The 20,095-nt window shown below is 47.7% G+C and overlaps 1 protein-coding gene across 9 annotated transcripts in view; it reads right to left on the bottom strand.

Annotated features, from left to right (window-relative positions):
- LOC118776716 (AP2-associated protein kinase 1-like) overlaps positions 1-19,685 on the bottom strand; it is a 50,477-nt gene extending 30,792 nt beyond the window's left edge. For all 9 annotated transcript variants that reach the window (XM_036527229.1, XM_036527230.1, XM_036527232.1 and 6 more), the window contains exons 1-8: positions 18,249-19,685; positions 5,976-6,094; positions 4,476-4,584; positions 3,418-3,560; positions 2,882-3,003; positions 2,302-2,383; positions 840-972; positions 373-476 (exon numbers count right to left, since the gene is read on the bottom strand). In XM_036527229.1, the coding sequence (XP_036383122.1) occupies positions 373-476; positions 840-972; positions 2,302-2,383; positions 2,882-3,003; positions 3,418-3,560; positions 4,476-4,584; positions 5,976-6,094; positions 18,249-18,408 (972 nt within the window). In that variant the 5' untranslated portion in view covers positions 18,409-19,685. The remainder of the gene's footprint in view (positions 1-372; positions 477-839; positions 973-2,301; positions 2,384-2,881; positions 3,004-3,417; positions 3,561-4,475; positions 4,585-5,975; positions 6,095-18,248) is intronic.
- Positions 19,686-20,095: the final 410 nt, after the last annotated feature.

The following is a 20,095-nucleotide window of genomic DNA, read 5'->3' as shown; positions in this document are numbered from 1 at the left end:
AGCCAATTGGCAAAGCCATGTTGTACCGTTTCCTCCGTTACTGTGTGCAGTGCTTATTTTATTAACTGTGCATGTCTGAGACGCATAAGCTTGGGAAGCCGCGGAAGAGCTAAAAGGCTCTATGAATGTGACGCATTAAGAGAGAATGCAACGAAGGACAGCACTGTGACATTTCCATCTCTGGGCTTGTTATATTGTAATTACATGATCATGGTGGCTAAGTTTTCAAGAGACCTAATAGCGCCACAGAGAAGCTTGCCCGAGATGTCTGTTGTCTAAAATACGGAAAGGATCAGGTTTTGGGATTGGGGGGATCCTGGCACTCGATGCAGAGAGGTTCAGTATAATGCTCCTCTGCAGAAAGGGACTCACCTGTGTGTTCTGGACAGGACAGTCCCGACGGGCCAGTTTGAAGGCGAAGTATGACACCTGGTAGACGTCTGGTCTCTTGTCGGGGTCTGGCTCAAGCATGTAACCTTTTGCAGGAAACACAGATGCGGACATGACATTTCAAAAGATAAGAGTACGCACTACTCCATGATACAACTCAAGATTCTGTTACAAATACGTGAAGTTATGACGTAGAGGACACAAAAACCCATAGACACTAGTATTGAAAGTATAGAGGACAGAGAAGGAAACCTTTTACATAAACAGCGCCATGGATAAAGGAGAGACTACATCGAGAAAGAGGCAGACATCAGCACAGACATGAGTAGAGAAAATTAGCCAGAGAGTGATCCAGACATCAAAAAAAGAAAGGGGGAGAGAGACAGACAGAGGGAGGGAGCCGGTGAGTCAGTGACACAGATGGACAGGGGAGAATTGGGGACACTCACGGATGAGGCAGTGCATGTCCTGGGAGTAGCGGGAGTTGTCCGGAATGGTGAAGCTGCCGTCGCAGATGGCCACCTGGCTCTCTCCAAACGGCAGAGTGAAGTAACACAGCTTATAGAGGAGACAGCCCATGGCCTGCGGGGGAATCACACACATGCACAGCACAGTGAGGTAGCACACCTTACAGTGGAGATAGCCCGAGGCCTACGGTAAACAAACTGAGCTTTTTAGCACTTGGTATGACATTCACTTATAAGGAAAAATAATAACAGTTAAATGCGCAGAATATTGCCCGAAGATAAGAATTGTGATGAACCCTTTCAAGGTATTTTTACCATGTGGAAGATTAAGATCGTCTATTTTTTTCCATTCTCTACTTTAATATAAGAGGGGAGATCTAAGGAAAAAAAGTCCAAATGACCCACAGCATATAAACAGGACACTTACACTGCAGGTTTGCAAAGCACAATACAATCCAGATGAATGACAAGCTTCTTCAGATTCTATAATTTGTGACATCATAAACTCGAATCCAATCAGCGACCTCTGAAATAGTGCCTTCATTTTCTTTTAACACAATAACATCATTTATATTGATTTTTTTCTTCTAGATTGCCATGGTGACTGGAAAGAACCCCGAGCAATACAAATGAATGAAATGTTGAATAACTTTACTGTAACAGCAAAATATCTCTGAAAGAAAAAAAAAAATACTGTCTAGACATTTATTTGTCAATAAAAACAAAGATGTGCTTTGAATTTCCTACAGTAGTCATAAGTCTTCCTAGTGCAGGACTGAATTTTGCAGCACTGTGATGTCAAATCCTAAGGAGTACTTCATTCAAAGCTTGAATGGATTGGGTTCTGTCTGTCCGAAAAACCTCTGCTGAGAGTAATTTCAATCATCACAATGAATTGGTGTAGTTTTATAAATGAGCTATGATGTGGATGAAACTATAATGGCAACCCAATGTGTCCTGGCTGTTGACTATCTCTGACGGACATAATTTTTTGTAATAAACTACATGTGATGACTTTCACTTGACTTTAATCTACAGAATGCGTGTTGTAAATGTCAAGAGCTCCCTCACACATCTCACATTTTATCTATGACGTGATCATTTTCAAAGGCGTGTAGTCGGCTACCTAATCTGAAAAAAATGTTGCTACTGAAATTCCTGGGATGCTTCAACCAACCAATCTGGCTAGTTCTATACAGCTGTCGGTTAATTTCACTACCCTACTGGCTTTTCGTAGGTGCATGATTCATGATGTAATCTCCTAAGTATGTGACAAATTGTGAAGGTTAAAGCACGTTTCTCATGAAAGACAGTACATTGAGGAAAGAACAGCTTTAGCCCAGTGAGCATTATTCATGCGGCTGGTGAATTCCATTTTGATCCGAGTGCCATCGGACTCGTTTGATCAGAAGAAGAAGCGGTGGAGCCTGGCGCCTGCACTCACCCAGATGTCAGCCTTTGTGGTGATGACTTTTCCACTGTAGAGGTTGACCATCTCTGGGGCACGATATGACAAGGTGGTGTACCTGGAAGGAGGAGGGGGAGGGGTGTTAATCACTGGGCTGTGAGGCTGTTCTGTGTCTGCTCTTAACTCAAGTGGACTCAAAACACAATCTGCTGCAGAGATCTTCAATAAAAGCCATAAGTTATTAGTTAAGACATGTTCATTCCCATGTTGATATATATTACTTTTAAAAGGTATAATCCTGTTTCATTTAAATATAGTGTGTCCAATCCTGTTTCATTTAAATATAGGGTGATGAAGCCAAATCTATATGGATCACTGGCTGGGTTTCAACATCAGCTCAAAGGACCAGAAGATAATTACTGGACAGTAAGCTGACATGAATGGCAAAATGGGTGGAGCCAACACATTCCATCAGTCACTCACTGATCTGAAATTGTGGTGCTCTGCAATGACTAGCAAAATTTTTATGACTGGTTCATCAGGGTGGTGGCTCCATCCATGATGGGGTTTGTGAAGCCTATCTGAGACTCTGATCAATGTCAGAGGTCACACCCACTTCTTGATCTCCTCCTCCACGACCGGCACCCCCTCGTTCTGTGGGTTCTGGAACTTGTTGGTGGCGCTGCCGAAATCACACAGCACATAGTGTCCCCTGTCATGAAGCAGGATATTCTCCACCTGTAAGGAGAAGGACCGGGAGGGGAGAAGGGAGGGGGACAGCGCAGAGTGTGTGATTGAGCGGGAGAGAGACAGACAGAAACCACATTACAAAAATCACCCTAGAATAATGCTAGGGAATCATTTTCTCCCACACCCCCATCAAAAATAAAAATCATTTTTAACTAAGTGGTTCACTGATTATACATTTCTAATCAATGATTCACATCATCATGGTCCATGATGACTTTCAATAATTTACTTCATACGTTTGCATGGCACAGGATCTCATGATGTGCCGCTGACCACACAACTCGAACTCCATCCTCTCCGATCTATGAGAAGGAGCTGGACCGCTGTTTTGAATGAGTGATGGAGAAAGTGAGGAATCCCGCAGGATAGACGGCTCGAGCTCAGATGCGCAGCTGCTCATACCTTGAGGTCGCGGTGGATGATGGGAGTCTTGCACTGGTGAAGCCGGGCCACGGCCTCGCAGGTGTCGCAGAAGATCTGCAGCACCTCTGCCTCTGTGAAGCCCGTCTGCAGCCGCTGGTTCATCAGGTTCACGACCTGACCACCTGTCGGAAACACAAACAGCAGGACACACAGTCAACCCAAACAGAGAGACACTAGGGTCTAGACACACACACACACACACACACACACACACACAGGACCTATGACCCAGACAGGCACATAGATACCGAGACACATATACACATACATGTGCAAACACAGACAAGGGGCTATACACATCTGTTGAGTTCAATGCTGAGTACACAGGCAGCTCTGCCATACAGCTGTGCAGTACATGTGGATTTCCTCAATGGGACACAGCTATCCTCTTTGGCTTATGGCAGCAACTTGCACTGCATAGATAGTAGTGATGTTGCAGCTGTCCGGTTCTTTGGGACACACTTCGCTCATGTTAAGATGCCTTCAGGCTCCTGCAAATCTATGCAGCAGCACATCACTGATCTCACACAGCCAGTTCCTGATGTACACGGGTCTGCATACTAAATCACGCCGCGTACAGGAGCCATTTCTCCTCACTGAGGGCCAGTGGCCATGTGCAGGCCTTGACATTTCAGCGCGAACAATGAGAAGCCTTCGCAGGGCCACGGGCTGTATGAATGATTCAGTTTAGTTGTATCATCATCGTAACAATGCAGATCATGCATTATTCACCAAAGTCCATCCTTCACCCCTGAGGCCACACTTTTTCCCCACTCAGACCCAGACAGCTGAGAGCGAGGTCGGACCCATGGTGAAGCACGGACTCCGAATAACAATAAAAAAAAAAAAAGAGGAGAGGAAAAAAATGTAGTGAGGAGAAAAGAACTGAAATTCCAAAACTGAAGAGGCCTGATGAGGAAGCTTTGTGGGCGCTGAGAACGTTTTCAGGAAAATGCTGGACATCAACTGAGACACAAACAGAGGCAGACAGACAGATGGACAGACAGACACACAGGCAAACAGGCAGACAGGCTCACCGCGGCAGAAGTCCATGAGGATAAGGACCTCCCAAACGTCCCCCACTCCTACTGCTGTGATGCTGGAGTCCAGGAAGCCGACGATGTTTTTGTGGCCCACCAAGTCTCTCTGTGTACAGATGAAAAAACACACATGTATGACATGTATGTATGCATGCACGCATGAATGTACTCACGCACACCCACACGCACACCCACACCCACACGCACACGCACACCCACACCCACACCCACACCCACACCCACACCCACACCCACACCCACACGCACACCCACACCCACACGCACACCCACACGCACACCCACACGCACACCCACACACCCACAAATGTACACACACACAGTCACGAGCGCACGCACAGGCACAAATGTATATGCACACACGCAGACACACATTTGTACAAGCACACACATACGCACACGTACACACACATACACACACGTACACACACGTACACACACGTACACACACGTACACACACGTACACACACAGACACACACAGACACACACAGACACACACGTACACACACGTACACACACGTACACACACGTACACACACGTACACACACGTACACACACGTACACACACGTACACACACAGACACACACGTACACAAATGGTTAAGGCTGCAGCGTCACACTGCGAGCGCCCGCGGCCTGCAGAATGAGGCGGTGGGCTGCTCTCAGATCAGCTGCACAGCCAGCCTGCCCCATGCCAACAATGCGGGGCTCTGTTCTGTGACTGCATGCTCGTGTAGAAGTCACACTGGGCATGGGCGCCTGCCAAGGGACTGATAATAATAATAACCACCGCAACAACGATTCTGGCGCTCAGGCTGGGGGCTGCGGGAGCCAGTCAGCTTGCAGAATGGCTTCAGACTGGGGGCTGGGCGGGAGGGGCCTAATAGTCCATTCCATATCCACCCCCTAGCTGGATGCAGACTCCAACTGTGCTAGGAGTTTGTGACACACTGCCATCTCTCTCTCTCTCTCTCTCTCTCTCTCAGTATGCCTGTTCCAAGTCTGTGCTCTCATTCCCTCAATATGGAGCACATCTCTTTCTCTGCATATTAAACCTGACTGCACTCCATTTCACCACCTATGCACCTGTGTCAAAAGTGCCTGCATTACCTCTCACGACAGGAACTGCGTCCTGTTTTTAAGCATTTACATTACATTATCGGCATTTAGCAGACACTTTTCTCCAGAGTGACTTACACAGGTTACAATTTTCCATGTCATCCATTTATATAGCTGGATATTTACTGAGGCAATTCAGGGTTAAGTACCCAGAGCAGAGAATTGAACCAGCAACCTTTCAGTTACAAGTCCTGCTCCTTACCACTGTGCTACACTGCCGCCCATATGCTACTTAAGCTTTACTCATTGCAATGGGCTTGCTGCCCAGGGAGGGGTGTACTGCCTGTTCTGCGTGCCCTAGAGAAGGTCCACAGGGAGGGTTTTCCCCAAGCGGAGGCGAACGGCGCAGCCCCTCACCATGATCTGGATCTCCCGCTTGCACACCTGCAGGTCGTGCTCGTTGTTGACGTACATCCTCTTGAGGGCGCAGCGGACGCCCTGGTGCGTCCGCACCAAGAACACGATGGCGAAGCCCCCTGCGGACCGAGGGAGGGAGGGAGGGAGAGGGAGTGAGAAAAGGAAGGACAGAGGGAAGGAGAGTGAGAGAGTGAGAGGTGGGGGGAGGGGCAGAGAGAGAAAGACAGAACATGAGAATCCACTGCCATAAGCGCTGGCCATGATTCAGAGAAAAATATGTTCCATATGACAGTGACATGCAACTCATAATGAGCCTGTTTGCAAGTGGATGCACTGACTCTGTAAAGTACCTCCAACTCAAGGAATTAAGGCTTATTACCATTTCAAACCATAACTAGACAAAACAAAAACACGCAGACAAAAAGTACACCGAAACAGACCCATTAAAGCACTTCGGGTCCCTTTTAATCCCCTGCTCAAACTTGTAACAGTCGTGTAATGCTGTATTATGGTCAATACAGCACAAATGAGTCATGTAAACTTTAGTTCTGAAGCATTAAGCTCCACTGAGCCGATCCGCTGAGCCGTTATGTCAACGTTCAAGGACACTGCATTAGCTTCTGCTGAATACAAATAGGCTAAATATTATTTCAGAATTCAAGATGGATGGTGCTGTAGCTCCACACTGGAAGCACTACAATGAAATAACAGCTAAAAAGCAGCATGGGAAAATCGCCACGGTCAGCCTGAAGAGACTGTAAAAGCTGCCCTCCACTGTGTCCGGCACAAATCGCTTGTGAATATGTTTATACTGAAACCTTTTCAACTCTATTTTTCTTGCTCTGACACATCAGTGTGTCTGGAACTCACAGGCAGACGCTACACTCACAGGAATCTCATGCTGTAAACCAGCAACGACATCATCTGCACAGCACAAATGGGACTTTGAAAAATATATATATTGAAAAAAATTTGAAAAATATATATATATTCCTCTCTGTGCCATCACAGAGACGAATATATACTGTATATCTGTATGAATGGCATGGGGCTCCTATACAGTTCACAGTAAGAGATGAAAAAATGTAATACGAGACTTAAACTTCATTTAGAAATGGCTTTATATACATGAACATAAAGTGGAACAATGCCTTGCTTTGCGCTGGCGGTCATTTTTCTATTCAGTTCACACATACAAGCTGGAGTTGAAAGGGGCGTGCAAGATAAATTCTCAAAGCTGCCAAGCACTGCCTGGGCATTTTGAATATTTTATACTCAGTTGCCATCACTGTGAGATTGTTTTGTTTCCCCCCAGCTTACAACTGTGCCACAGAGACAGATAACGTCCTTTGGAGCCCCCCCTTCAGGAGTGTCCCCGTGACCCTGACAGACGCCCCGAGCCCCACCCCCAACTCTTCCCCGTGGCCTATCACCTGCTCTGAACTGCTGCTGCTGCAGCTGCTGCTGGGTGTTTCATCAGGCATGAATGGGCCAGCCTGTGTGTGACCCCGCAGCCGGCTCCGGAGCAGGCGTGTCATGGACGGCCCCATCAGCCACATGGGGGCCTAATCCGCTGGCCTCCCTGCCCCGGGAAGGCGTGATGTGAAATGTGTTTTCGGTCAAAAGCTGGTAAGAGCTCAGAGGAAGGCAGGCTAAAAATAGCACAGCATGAGTCAGCGTTGGGGAGAGTGGGGAAGAGTGCAGGTACTGTCCAAGAGTGCTCCACCAAGGCGTGCGTGTGTGTGTATGTGATCCGCTAACAAGCATGCATATGTGTGTGTGTGTGTGTGTGCTTGTGTACATGTGTCAGTAAGATCCACTAACACGCATGCAAATGTGTGTGTGTGTGTGTGTGTGTGTATATACCAGAATGCCCACCAGCAAAACAACACTAAGTGCTTCGTGCTGACAGAGCAGCAACCCACGTAGGTACACACCCATCACAAACAACCAAACCCACAATGCTGATGCCACCTAGCTCACTGGGCCAGCCCAACTGCCACATAAACACCCAGGTGTTTGTGTTAACACATCAGTGCTAGCATTCATCTTGAACAGAAAGAACTAGAACATCATACGGTGTGCTTGACTCCAGGCTAGTAGCTATGGGTTATCAATTTAAATCCCAGGCATTGACATGAATGTTTTACTCTTGACTAACATACTTCAAGACTGTCCCTCTACTAAATATTCAGCTGTATAAACTCAGACAGTATGTATGAGATATAAAGCTGTAAGCATTCTAAACCATCCAAGATAAGGGCATTAGCTAAGAATATAAAACCAGTAATACCATCAAAGGTTTTCTTGTTTCTAATCTCCTGGGTTCACTACAGCTGAGGCAAACACCAAGCATTGTGCAGTCCTGAAACGGCAGGTACGGCTTCTTTCACTCCCTGAGTCACCCTTCTGTAACAGGAGTACTGGAGAAGGGCGTCGCCTCAATTGCAGTGTGAAAATTTCTCTCGAAAGTGTTCAAACAACTGCTTCTGTCTGCAGGCTTCTCGGCAGTTGCTGTGGTATAATGATAGGTGTGACAAGAACAAGCTGAGCCTGATCTGAGCTGGCGTGTGATGAGCTCATGCTGAACATACAGGTGTTGCCTGAGATGCAACACTGCATTTCTGAAGATAGCGCTGCATTATGGGATAGGGAAGATATGTGTGTATGTGTCCATCCCTCTGTCTAGTTGCGTGTCTGCAAGCATGTTGCCTGTCTGCATTTGCGTCTCGGCCTGCGTTTGTATGTGTGAGCGTGAGCGTCTGCAGTGAGGCAAATCTCCGAATGAATGGCAGCTCTGCGGGGCTGGCGCATTGTAGCGCTGTCAGCTCCGCGGCTATCGGAGCGGCTCGGCTCAGAGAGGCAATGTGGGCCGCCGTGCGAGCAGACAGATATGGGGCAGGACGATATTTCGGTAATCTGCTGGGGATTGACTCTGCTCGCTCTCGCTCTCTTGCTCTCGCCGCCCTGCGTTAAAGGTACAGGTACCCGGCAGCTCCACCCTGAACCACGGCACAGAGCTCAGTGGAGCTTTCTGTCGGCCAGCCTTACTTTCGCAGGCAATGCTGTACTCGTTTTCCATTAGAGAGCGAGAATCTGGCTCTTATTATGGCCTTTTTTCCCCACTGCAAAGCTGAAACCAGTCTGGCCCATTACACCCCTTTTGCACTTCAGAGCTGAAAACCAGGCTGGCTCATTATACCTCTTTTCCACTACAGAGCTCAAACCAGACTGGCTCATTATACTCCTTTTTCACTGCAGAGCTCAAACCAGGCTGGCATGAAATGAAGCCAAATGTGGCTACCCCTGTACAGCACACATGTATTTCCACTGCTTGTTCACAAGCAGGGCTTTAGCATATGACAAAAACCTGTATGTGCAGATCAAGAACCATGTCTGCAGTCTAGGGCTGAGATATTGCAGTTAAATTCATCTTAAGACTACATGACAACTTCTGAATTCTGGCAGCTTGCTGTGAGCAGTGATGGCAGAATAGTCCTTTCTGCTGTCCACGTTCAGCTCTTCAGTTCTTTTTTTTAATGTGGTTTTCAGACTCCACCTCTGTAAGCAGAGGCCTACACCAGCAAGGCCAGCGGGAAGACTCAAGCCAGCATGAGGGGGAAAAAAAAAACAAAGAAGAAAGACAATGAAAACCTAACTGGAATTTGAACTCAGGGAGCCAGCCTGGTTCCAGATCTCCAGCGGAGACAAGGTATCAGGTAACACTCAAGGCTAGGGAGCACCATACACTGGACAAGTCACATACTGGTTATATGAAAATGAAGGATCAGCTGAGGTACATACAAACCACAGTTCTATACAGTAAACAGTACAGCATTGGTCAAACGATTTAGGCCAATGCCTTTCTTTCTCATAGTAAAACGGTGCAGCCAGAAGCATTACAATATCCACATTTTTATAAAGGAACTTTATGTGGACTGACCTTACACCTGCTCTGCACTTTCCAGAGATAGGTGGACCAAAGATATCGATTAGTCTCACAGAACACTTTCCCCACATCACCTATTTTTAACAGTTAAGAAGTGAGGTCCACATTTAAACCCACAGCAGTGTGACTGGAACACACACTCAATCCTATTACTACGGCCGTGGTGTGGGACAGGCATGCGTTTTCCCAGCGTGCCCTGAAAAAGACACCATGCTTTCATTACTTGCGCAGGGCTGCACAGACGCCGTATGGTGCCAATCAGGCACAGGTATGCTGGTGGTTTTCCTTTCAGTTTATCTTTATTACTGCCTTTCATATTAATTGGTTCGAAATGTGTATGTTTATGCACAGGCAGACACACAAACAACATGCTGGCTGTCAAAATGTTGAGCTGTGCATTCCCCATTATCCCATGTGCTTGCACTTAGCCGCGCTGTGGTGAGTCAGAGTGTGCAGCGAGGGCCCGCTCTGTCCTCTGTTACGCACACGGATGCTCACATGCGCACATGCACAAGCACAAGGGTGGACGCAACGTGCGAGCGCGTGCTCCTTCCCAAATGTGGGCGGACGGGGCGACGCCTGTCCCCACCCTCCTCAGCCCGCTGACTCTATCAGCCTAATCCTACGGCGCCTGCGTGAAATTAAAGAGATTAGTGGCCTCCTCAAGCGTCACTAACGGGAGCGCTTCCATCCTGCAGGAGAGTCAACAACAACATCAGAAATAACCCCTTCACACTGCTGTGAGCCAGAATAATACCCCACACACACACGCGCGCGCACGCGCAGGGACAGAAATACGCTCCCCGCATTTGAGTGCAGCGTACAGTAAATTTACCATTGTGATGATGGGATTTACACAAGACCCAGCGCTATAAATAAACTCGCCCTTTCCAGTACACAATTTACTTAGATGCAGCAAAGCATCTCTGTGTGCTGTATAGAGGCCCCTGCGCCGAGAGGCGGGGGGGGGGGGGGCCTCGGCCTCTGTGCAGACTTATCTGGGACTCCTGGTGTCATGTGCTCGGAGGATGCTGCAGCAGGCAGGTAGGCCAGCACATTGTAGGCCAGGGCTCAATGGCAGGGGGAGTGTTTTAAAAAACGCTGCAGAGGCTCGTGTTACAGGCTGTAATCGTACACTCCGCCGGCCCCGGCAGCGCCGCGCGCGAGGGAGCGAATATCAGCGCGTCTACCTCCGCTGTCACTGCGACAAACGAAGCACCCCCCAGGAAGGGGACGGATGCCGTCATCACTTCAGAGCTGAACTCAATTCCGTTCAACTCCTCAGTGCTTTATTGGCATGTGAATACATTTCACGTTTTGCCAAAGTGATCTCGTTACAGACAATACCCGCTTTCAAAGAAAAGAAAAATAGAAAACCGGTATACAAATTCATGAATAAAGTACACTGAATTTTATTTGTAGTTCCATGACTGGATGTCCATGTTCAGACAAGTATCTTTTCAATTTGTAAATGAACACATCCATAGCTGTTTTTGTCATGAGCTACTGTTAATATGCCATGAGTTAGTGTTTCACGCTCAACACAGCAGCATGGTAGCATAGTGGTTAAGGAGTTGTGCTTGTAACCACAAGATTTCAGGTTTGATGCCCACATGGGTCAGTGCCGTTGTGCCCCGGGGCAAGATATTTAACCTGAATCACTCCAGAAAACACCAAGATATATAAATGACCAATATGCTGAATGCGGGCCAGCCAGGACAGACAATCACGTGTTGCTGCTACTGCAGAGTCAATGTGCATGTGGAGCAACAATGAGACATGTTGTTCTAGAAGGATCAATGCGAACCAGACACCTTCTTCAAAAAACTACAAGTGGCCTCCAGGTGAGGGGAAAAAAATACAGCAGCAGTCTTAACGGCAGGGCAGTGGTCTTCTTAACCAAGTGCTGATCCGAGACCAGCTGGGGGGGGTTGGGGGGGGGGGGGTCATGTGAGAATGGCTCAGTGGGAGAGGGGCAGGCGCTGGTGCTGCTGTTCTGTTTCGGCTAGACCAGCATTTTTGACAGACTAAGAGGATGTGCTGTTTAATTAAACACCTGAGAGCTGCTTTGTGCCCAGCCATGCTCAGTCAGTATGGCCTCTCCGCTTCAATTCGCCAGTGCTAAAGAATGGACACTGCACACAATTTGAGTCATTCCTACTGTTCAAATGAGGGTTGCAAACACACGACTTCAAAGCATTTTAAAAAGCTCTAGGATTATTATTCACTGGAAGAGCGCTGAAGACACTCTGAACCATGGTGTTGCAAGACCGTGGCCATGTAAATCCTTGTTCTATACAAAGGCTTAAGTGCTTCTTTCCTTCACTAAGACATAAAAACTATGTAGTTGTTGCAATATGAAACAGGAGAAACAAAGGTGGTCAAAACCAATGTTTACAGTTGGGACATTCATAAAAGACAGGACAGTGAGCATGAGGAATAACTAATAACTTGGGCCTGCCAAAAGCTTTTAGCCCGTGAGCAAAACACCTGACAATATGTCAAAATGCCACTGAACATTGGAATATGCCCTCCCACTCCCCCAAACCCAAAACCATCTGAACAAACAAATGCAGCCAATCCAGACTACAACACACCCAGTAAAAGTGAGAAACACAAAATACGATCCCTGGAAAAACATTCCAGCTAGTGTTTTTTTCCCTACAATTCCCGCATTTTTAAAAGCCAGAGCAGGCAGTGTCCGGGAGAGAAACCACACAGGGCCGGAATCAGGAAATTGGCGAGTGCCGGAATTCTGATCCCGGCAGAACATACTGTGCTGCTCACGGCCGCATGTAATCAGCCAAACGGATGTGCTCATTATCATCAGTGATCAGACGGGGCACGGGCGAAGACGGGGAGGCTGGAGCAGCAGGCAGCCTCAGTTTGGCGATTAACGCCTTTTAATCCCGTTTCTCCGCTGATTAAAAATGGCACTGCATTGGCTCAAAAGAAACTTCCAAATAAAAAAAGGACGAATTAGAGAGCAGGTTGACGCCTGTGAAAAGAGGGAGGAAAGGAGAAGTACTGAGGAAACACGTGCCATTGTTTTCCTCTTCGTCTACTGCAGGGCAATGCTCTCATTACTTGAGCAAAGCAAGTCCACTTCGGCCCCAGCAGTTGCATGAGAAAGGCCAGACAGAAAAGCACACTCGCTGTTATGGGGGAGTTATCCAAATACCAGGCCAGTGAGGAGGACAACAGGCGTCTAACTGGCAGAGTGCGGACCGACAGATGGTGCCCATCCGTACCAGTGATGAATAAATCACCCGCAGCCCATCCATTATTCAGTAGTGGGCCTTCTCAGCTGACGGGGAGCGCCATGCTCGCCATGGCCTTGGATCACTGTACCGAGTGCTCCCCATGCTGGGAGGAGGGCAGGGGGTTGAGGCCAGTCTGACATGATGAGAGGCAGGAGGCCCTGCTGAAGGGAACCCGGGGTCCGCTGAGATCATTCGTGCCCCTAAAAGGGCAGTGTTGGAAAAAAGAGCAACAGGGCACCATGTGGCCAGCAAAGTGGGTGCAGTGTGGAGAGCAGAGCAACAGACCACAGTGTGGAAAACAGAAACAGGCCACAGTGTGAAGAATAGACCATAGTATGGAGAACAGGAGGACTGACAGTGCTGTTAACAGTGTGAAGAATAGACCATAGTATGGAGAACAGGAGGACTGACAGTGCTGTTAACAGTGTGAAGAATAGACCATAGTATGGAGAACAGGAGGACTGACAGTGCTGTTAACAGTGTGAAGAATAGACCATAGTATGGAGAACAGAAGGACTGACAGTGCTGTTAACAGAGAAACAGGCCACAGTGTGGAGAACAGGGCAACAGGCCGCAGCGTGGAGAACAGGGCGACAGGGCGATAGACCCCAGCGTAGAGGACAGAGCGACAGGCCCCAGCGTAGAGGACAGAGCGACAGGCCCCAGCGTAGAGGACAGAGCGACAGGCCCCAGCGTGGAGGACAGAGCGACAGGCCCCAGCGTGGAGGACAGAGCAACAGGCCCCAGCGTGGAGGACAGAGCAACAGGCCCCAGCGTGGAGGACAGGGTGACAGGCCCCAACGTGGAGGACAGGGTGACAGGGCGACAGACCCCAGCGTAGAGGACAGGGCGACAGGGTGACAGGCCGCAGTGTGGAGGACAGGGCGACAGGCCCCAGCATGGAGGACAGGGCGACAGGGCGACAGACCCCAGCGTAGAGGACAGAGCGACAGGCCACAGCGTGGAGGACAGGGTGACAGGGCGACAGACCCCAGCGTGGAGGACAGAGCGACAGGCCCCAGCGTGGAGGACAGAGCGACAGGCCCCAGCGTGGAGGACAGAGCGACAGGCCCCAGCGTGGAGGACAGGGCGACAGGCCGCAGCGTGGAGGACAGGGCGACAGGGCGCAGCGTGGAGGACAGGGCGACAGGGCGCAGCGTGGAGGACAGGGCGACAGGCCGCAGCGTGGAGGACAGGGCGACAGGCCGCAGCGTGGAGGACAGGGCGACGGGCCCCAGCGTGGAGGACAGGGCGACGGGCCCCAGCGTGAAGGACAGGGCGACGGGCCCCAGCGTGAAGGACAGGGCGACGGGCCCCAGCGTGAAGGACAGGGCGACGGGCCCCAGCATGAAGGACAGGGCGATAGGCCGCAGCGTGGAAGACAGTTACAGGTTAAAGCCGAAATCAGACCTTCAACAATCCTGCACAGCAGAAAGCCAAACCATGCACACATCACATTGAGGGGATTCAAACGCTGTTGTCAGCTAGGCCTTGGCAACGCACAGAGTTCGATAGAGATAAATTGGCTGTGAAATGAAGACAATTACAGCCATCAACTCTTTGTCTCCGCATTTGGCATGCAGTCTACAGCCCAGAACATTTCCCTGACATCACAGGTCCACCAACTTCACAATGGAAACTTCGCAAGGCACCGTCTGTGTGGGTGTGTCCATATCTGTGTGCCATTATTTTAAGACATGAGGTAACACCTAAAGCAGCACCTTCAAAAATGCAAGTGGCGTTGCACACAGAAAAAGCACTTTCACTGAAGTCATATCTGCCATTTGCATGCTAAGCTGCAACAGTGACAAAACTGCCAGTTGATAAAGCTTTGCCTCGCTCCATGGCTCACACTCCGCACTTACAACAGCAGTTATTTAACCTCTTTTTTTTTCTGAATATCAAAACACAGAAGCCAAACATACATCTCTGAACTGTCTGCCTCTGGTTTCATATTACACAGGAAGACACAGCACAATTTCCCTCCCATACCACATTGTGACTAACCGTCAACATAACACTGTCTGTCTGCCAATGCCTACAACAGGTCGTCTTTACAGGCGCACCTCCTGACAACCGAGAGAAGATGCATACATAAGGAATTGTTATCCTGTGCTAGTTACACAGTACAAACACACTACATTACTGCTATGTATTTGTATCATTCTCATTCCTGATTTATAAATAACCCTGCATCATGAATGAATAACAAAGCTATTTGTTGGACACTGTACAAAGTTGATGAGCTTTTCAGCTTCAAAGGCGAATTATACAGCACTGATGTATGGACTGTCATGACAAGTTTGAAAAACTTTGATTTTAAGATATCTGATGCATGGAAACAACACAAGGACTAGTATGAATTTTGCAGGTCTGAGCCCCGGTGTCCACACTTTCTCCCACCGCTCAGAGAACAGTGACTCAGCACTGAATTAACGTAGGAGGTGCACAGCAGCCTCGAGACGTGAGGGGTAAGGGCACCTCGTTTCCGGCAGCCTCTCTGAAAAACAGATCCCCGGCAGCCTCTCTGAAAAACAGATCCCCGGCAGCCACAGCGACCGAAACCCTCACCTCACACAAAAACAAAACGCTTTTTCTGCTGAGTATATAACAGCCTGCGTTTTTTTCCCCCCCTTTCTTTTAAAGTGATGGCCGAAAAAGAAGGAGAGGCATAAAAGGGGGCCAGTGTGACGACAACAGTGATAGCCGGGGTGCTTTCCGTGGGTGTGTGGCTCAAACGGGTCCGTTGCACGGTGACCCTTTTTACAGGTGCTGCAGGCTTGCAGCACAGTGGTAGGGAGCAGGGATGGGAGCGGCTCGCATAACAGGCACGGCTGCGTCAGCACATCATCGGCGACGCCACAAAACATCGGCCGAGCCGCAGTAAAAAAAAAAAAAACAAACAAACACTCAGTGAGTCACTCAGCCGTGAGGGGGAGATACCCTGAAAAGGCGTGTGAAGGGAGGGTGGGATTCGCAAGTAAAGGTGCACCCCAGGCATGCAGGTGTGGGCGACAAACCACCAGGCTGAATAGGGGAGGCCCGACATCCGGGATGCACTGGAGCAGGTACTGGTCTATCAACCCTAACGAGGTGCACTGGCTTCCCCATCCCACAGAGCACTGGCAGAAAAGTGGAACCGAAGGAAATGGCGACAGTTCAGGCGGTTCTGACTCGAATAACCCCTACAACTCGCTGGGCGCGATCCTTTCCATTTTAGGACTCAGGCTCAATTAAATGTCTGGCAAACCGCAGTGCTTTCAAAGCAAAACTAAATTCTTGCAGCCAAACTCAATCTCTTGTGAGTTCAAACAATGATAAACCCCTGCATATTTAGATCAAAGGCCCTGATAGTGGTGGGGGATAGTAGTGGTAGTGATAGTAGTGGTGTTAGCGTGCTGTGGCCGAAACGGAAGAGTTTTGAAATCTCATTAGACACAGGGTAAATAAGCTGGACCTTTGGAGTATGATTTAATGGGGTGAGAATGGAAAGTGAAGCCACCACTCTCACTATGTGGATAATGAGTTTGGAGGACAGTACGGCGCTACAATAGACTGACATGTTACGAGCCCCTTCTGACACGTACCAGCATCTCCTTGCCTTCAGCAGGATGTGGGCAACACACCCTCCCTATCTCTTTCCAAACTCTTCACCCAAAGCAATGCACTGGCACTGCGCCCTGCCACACCCCACAGCTAACCAGGGCTGATCAGAGGGACTGCACTAGTTAAGCCCCATGCCCCCTCCCACACAGCCCGCACCCTGTAACACCAGCTCTGGATGAGGTACTCATGCTACATGCTCCAAACACTGAGCTCTCTATCCTTCACCAGCCTGAAATAACCAATCGTTCTCTTCATTATACAGACTGCATTTTAGTGAACTGTATAGTTTCTTCACTGTTTCTCTCACTTCACTCAAAGTGTATCAGAACCAAACCCTTAAACTTGTATCAATATTTCCCAGTCATTTCACATGATGAAGGGAACAGGAAAAACTGAGCACCCAGAAACACAACTTGTATTCAAACAATCAACTCTTGGACAAACTAAGGGGCCACTATTTAAGTATGGCTACACAAAACATGATGGGGCCAGTGTGAAGCCTGACGATAAGAGTCAATTTACGAGTCTAGAACATTGCTGGGACCTATAGAGTATTTACCGCTGTAGTTTGCTTATCACATTGGAAAAGCCATTAATGTCCACCATCTTCCTAAATGGCAAAAGGCTTAACTGTAGAGAGCAATTCAAGCAGTCAGAAGAACAGAGGAACTCTTGCTGGGGGAATTTCAAAGGCTGTGATTAGTCTGGATCTTGGCATTTAAAACAGTCCTAGATCAGGGCTAGAGTATATTTGTGATAATCTGTGTAATCTGTGAAAAAGCACCATGCATTTGGCACCGGGGCTTGGAAGGACTGTTACTCCTGTTGCCAGGGTTAGTGTTTTAGCTCCAATCAGACAGGTATCTAGTCTACCAAACAACTTCACTGCAAGGGGATGTAGGAACAGTGCTTTAATCGGTTGACAGCTAAGACTATACAGTTCAGGGTCCGAAGTTCTTCAGCAGTTCTGGCCACCTTACACAAGTTTGGCTGAGACTGACAATGGAGCCATATCCATATCAGTTTGAAAGGTTTACCAAAACCCAAGAACGGCAGCACAGTTCCTAGTTTCCTCACATTACCGAAGCTTATCCTACGTTTTTTATCTCTGATGTGGTAAAGACAACTGAAACAAGCTTTAAACAACATACTTGAGTAGTATCTAAATGCTGACTACATCTTGAGTTTGGTATGATAGGAAATAAGACGTCCTACAAATGCTAAACGTATTTCATAAGCTACTTTCTTATACAACACGGTAGTACATAATACGAATCAGTGATTCGGTGTATATGTACATCTGACGTCCACCAAATAAGAAAGGCCTACAACTGTTGTATGCAGCCACTGACCTGAGCTGATTCACATACGGTTTTTAAAAATAGGCTACAGATGGCTACAGAGAAACACAATTGTAGCTAAATAACATTATGTATCTAAATAACATTATCTTACCTTCAGCCAGAGTTTCATCCACGGTGACTTGGTACCTCCCGATAGTGAAAACCCGTCCAATGAAACTGCCACCGCTACTGGACCCACTGCCTCCACCACCAGCTCCAGAACCGGGCCCGGAGCTAACCAGCTCGCGGCGAGAATCAAAAAACTTCTTCATCGTTTTCGTTAATATGGGAAAATAACTAATTTAATTATCAAGAGAATGGGTGACTAATAATTCCAGGGAACGGATATGACTTGCAGTCGCCAGCTTCAGAAGCTCATGTGGCCCAAATCACGCGTTAACGTTAGTTAGCTAGCTAGCTAGCCAGCCCGCTTTGCCACAAAGACAACGATTTAGCAAGCAAGCTAGCTAGCTAGCAATGCTAACCGATTGAGTCACGCTTTGTATTAGATAGCTGACAACTAAAACGAACAACTATCAAACAAGTTAACTCAGTATCGTACCAGTTCATACAATAGAGGTCAATACCTGGCTGTCAATTTCCTTTTCTATCGATACTGTCAGTGTCACTAGCAAGAGTCCAAGCCAAGGTTAAATTGACCAGCCCCTTCAAATCTAAGAAGGCAACGATCTAGCTAGCTAGCAATCAAGCTAGCTAGCTAGGTAGTTATTCAACTTAACGCAAAAATCAATAAGATTTTTTTAGAAAAATAAACATCTAACTCTATCAATACCGTACCTGTTCCGATTGTCTAACGTTAATTTAGCGACCAAGCTAGCCAACACATTCAGCTAGCTAGCAAGATGGCTAACTAGCTAATGTATAATACTCATACGGCTAGCTAGCAGCTATTCTGCGTAATGGTAAATAGATTTTCTTCCTTTCCAGTTTAAAAATCTATGCAATCATTTGCCTCCATGGTGCCCTAATAAATAAGACACCAGACTAATGTCATCGAGCGATCTAAGGTCGCAAAATCGCTGCAATGATTAGCTATGTAACTAGCTAGCTTACTAGCTAGCTAAAAAATCCAGCTCCAGTTTGGACAGTTGTTGGCAGCAAATTTTCTAATTGGAAACATCTTCGTCCAGCCCTTCCATTCAAAGTGACATTTTAACAGTCTGTTTTTACAGTATTCTTCGACAAATCCCTGGGTCTTCTGTTGAGTTTGTTCAGTATATAATTTGTAATTAAATCGAGCTTTTCCCCTGTTATCGAAGCTGTGACAAACTAGCTATCCAGCTATTTATTTCAATGCCTGATTTGCTCTTAAAAAACAGCTGAGCAGCTCATCCCCATACCAGGAAACGCAACAAAACAGGAAATGGGGAGCATGGTGTCCAGACTTCACATCTGTAACCCACAGCCGACAATTCTTCACCACAGTAAAGCACTACGAACGTTGCTAAAGTCGGTAGCTAAATAAAAATAAATACGCTAATCTGAATTACTATCGGTCCGTGACGAAACCTGGTAATTGTAGTCCCGCTCCGGGGTACGACGTTAACGGAAGAGGGAGGAGAAACTGAGACGCTCATGACCGCTGATCCTACCACCCCCACTGAAAGAGGGAAGATAATGTACTACAACTCCCATGAACGAAACTAAACTTCTCATCGTTTATTCTCTATAAAATAAAATATATATCCAAAATAATATCACACAAAGAACCAATGTATTGTGACTCAGCGACAATTTCTAAACAGAAGTGCACAGGTTAATGTGGTTGTGACAAAGACTCGCTTTCTTCAACCGTGACCCTAGTTAGTTGTAGTTTATTGCCCCCGCTGATGATGGGAGCTGGTTATGCTTCGGTGAACATGACGCACGGGGCGGTAACTACGTATTGTGCCATTTTGGTAAGTTTGGGAAGAGACACGACGTAATCTTGTCCATCTC

This window comes from Megalops cyprinoides, chromosome 4, assembly GCF_013368585.1.
Source record: "Megalops cyprinoides isolate fMegCyp1 chromosome 4, fMegCyp1.pri, whole genome shotgun sequence".
Classification (NCBI taxonomy): domain Eukaryota; kingdom Metazoa; phylum Chordata; class Actinopteri; order Elopiformes; family Megalopidae; genus Megalops; species Megalops cyprinoides.
This window is presented reverse-complemented; position numbering and strand designations above follow the sequence as displayed.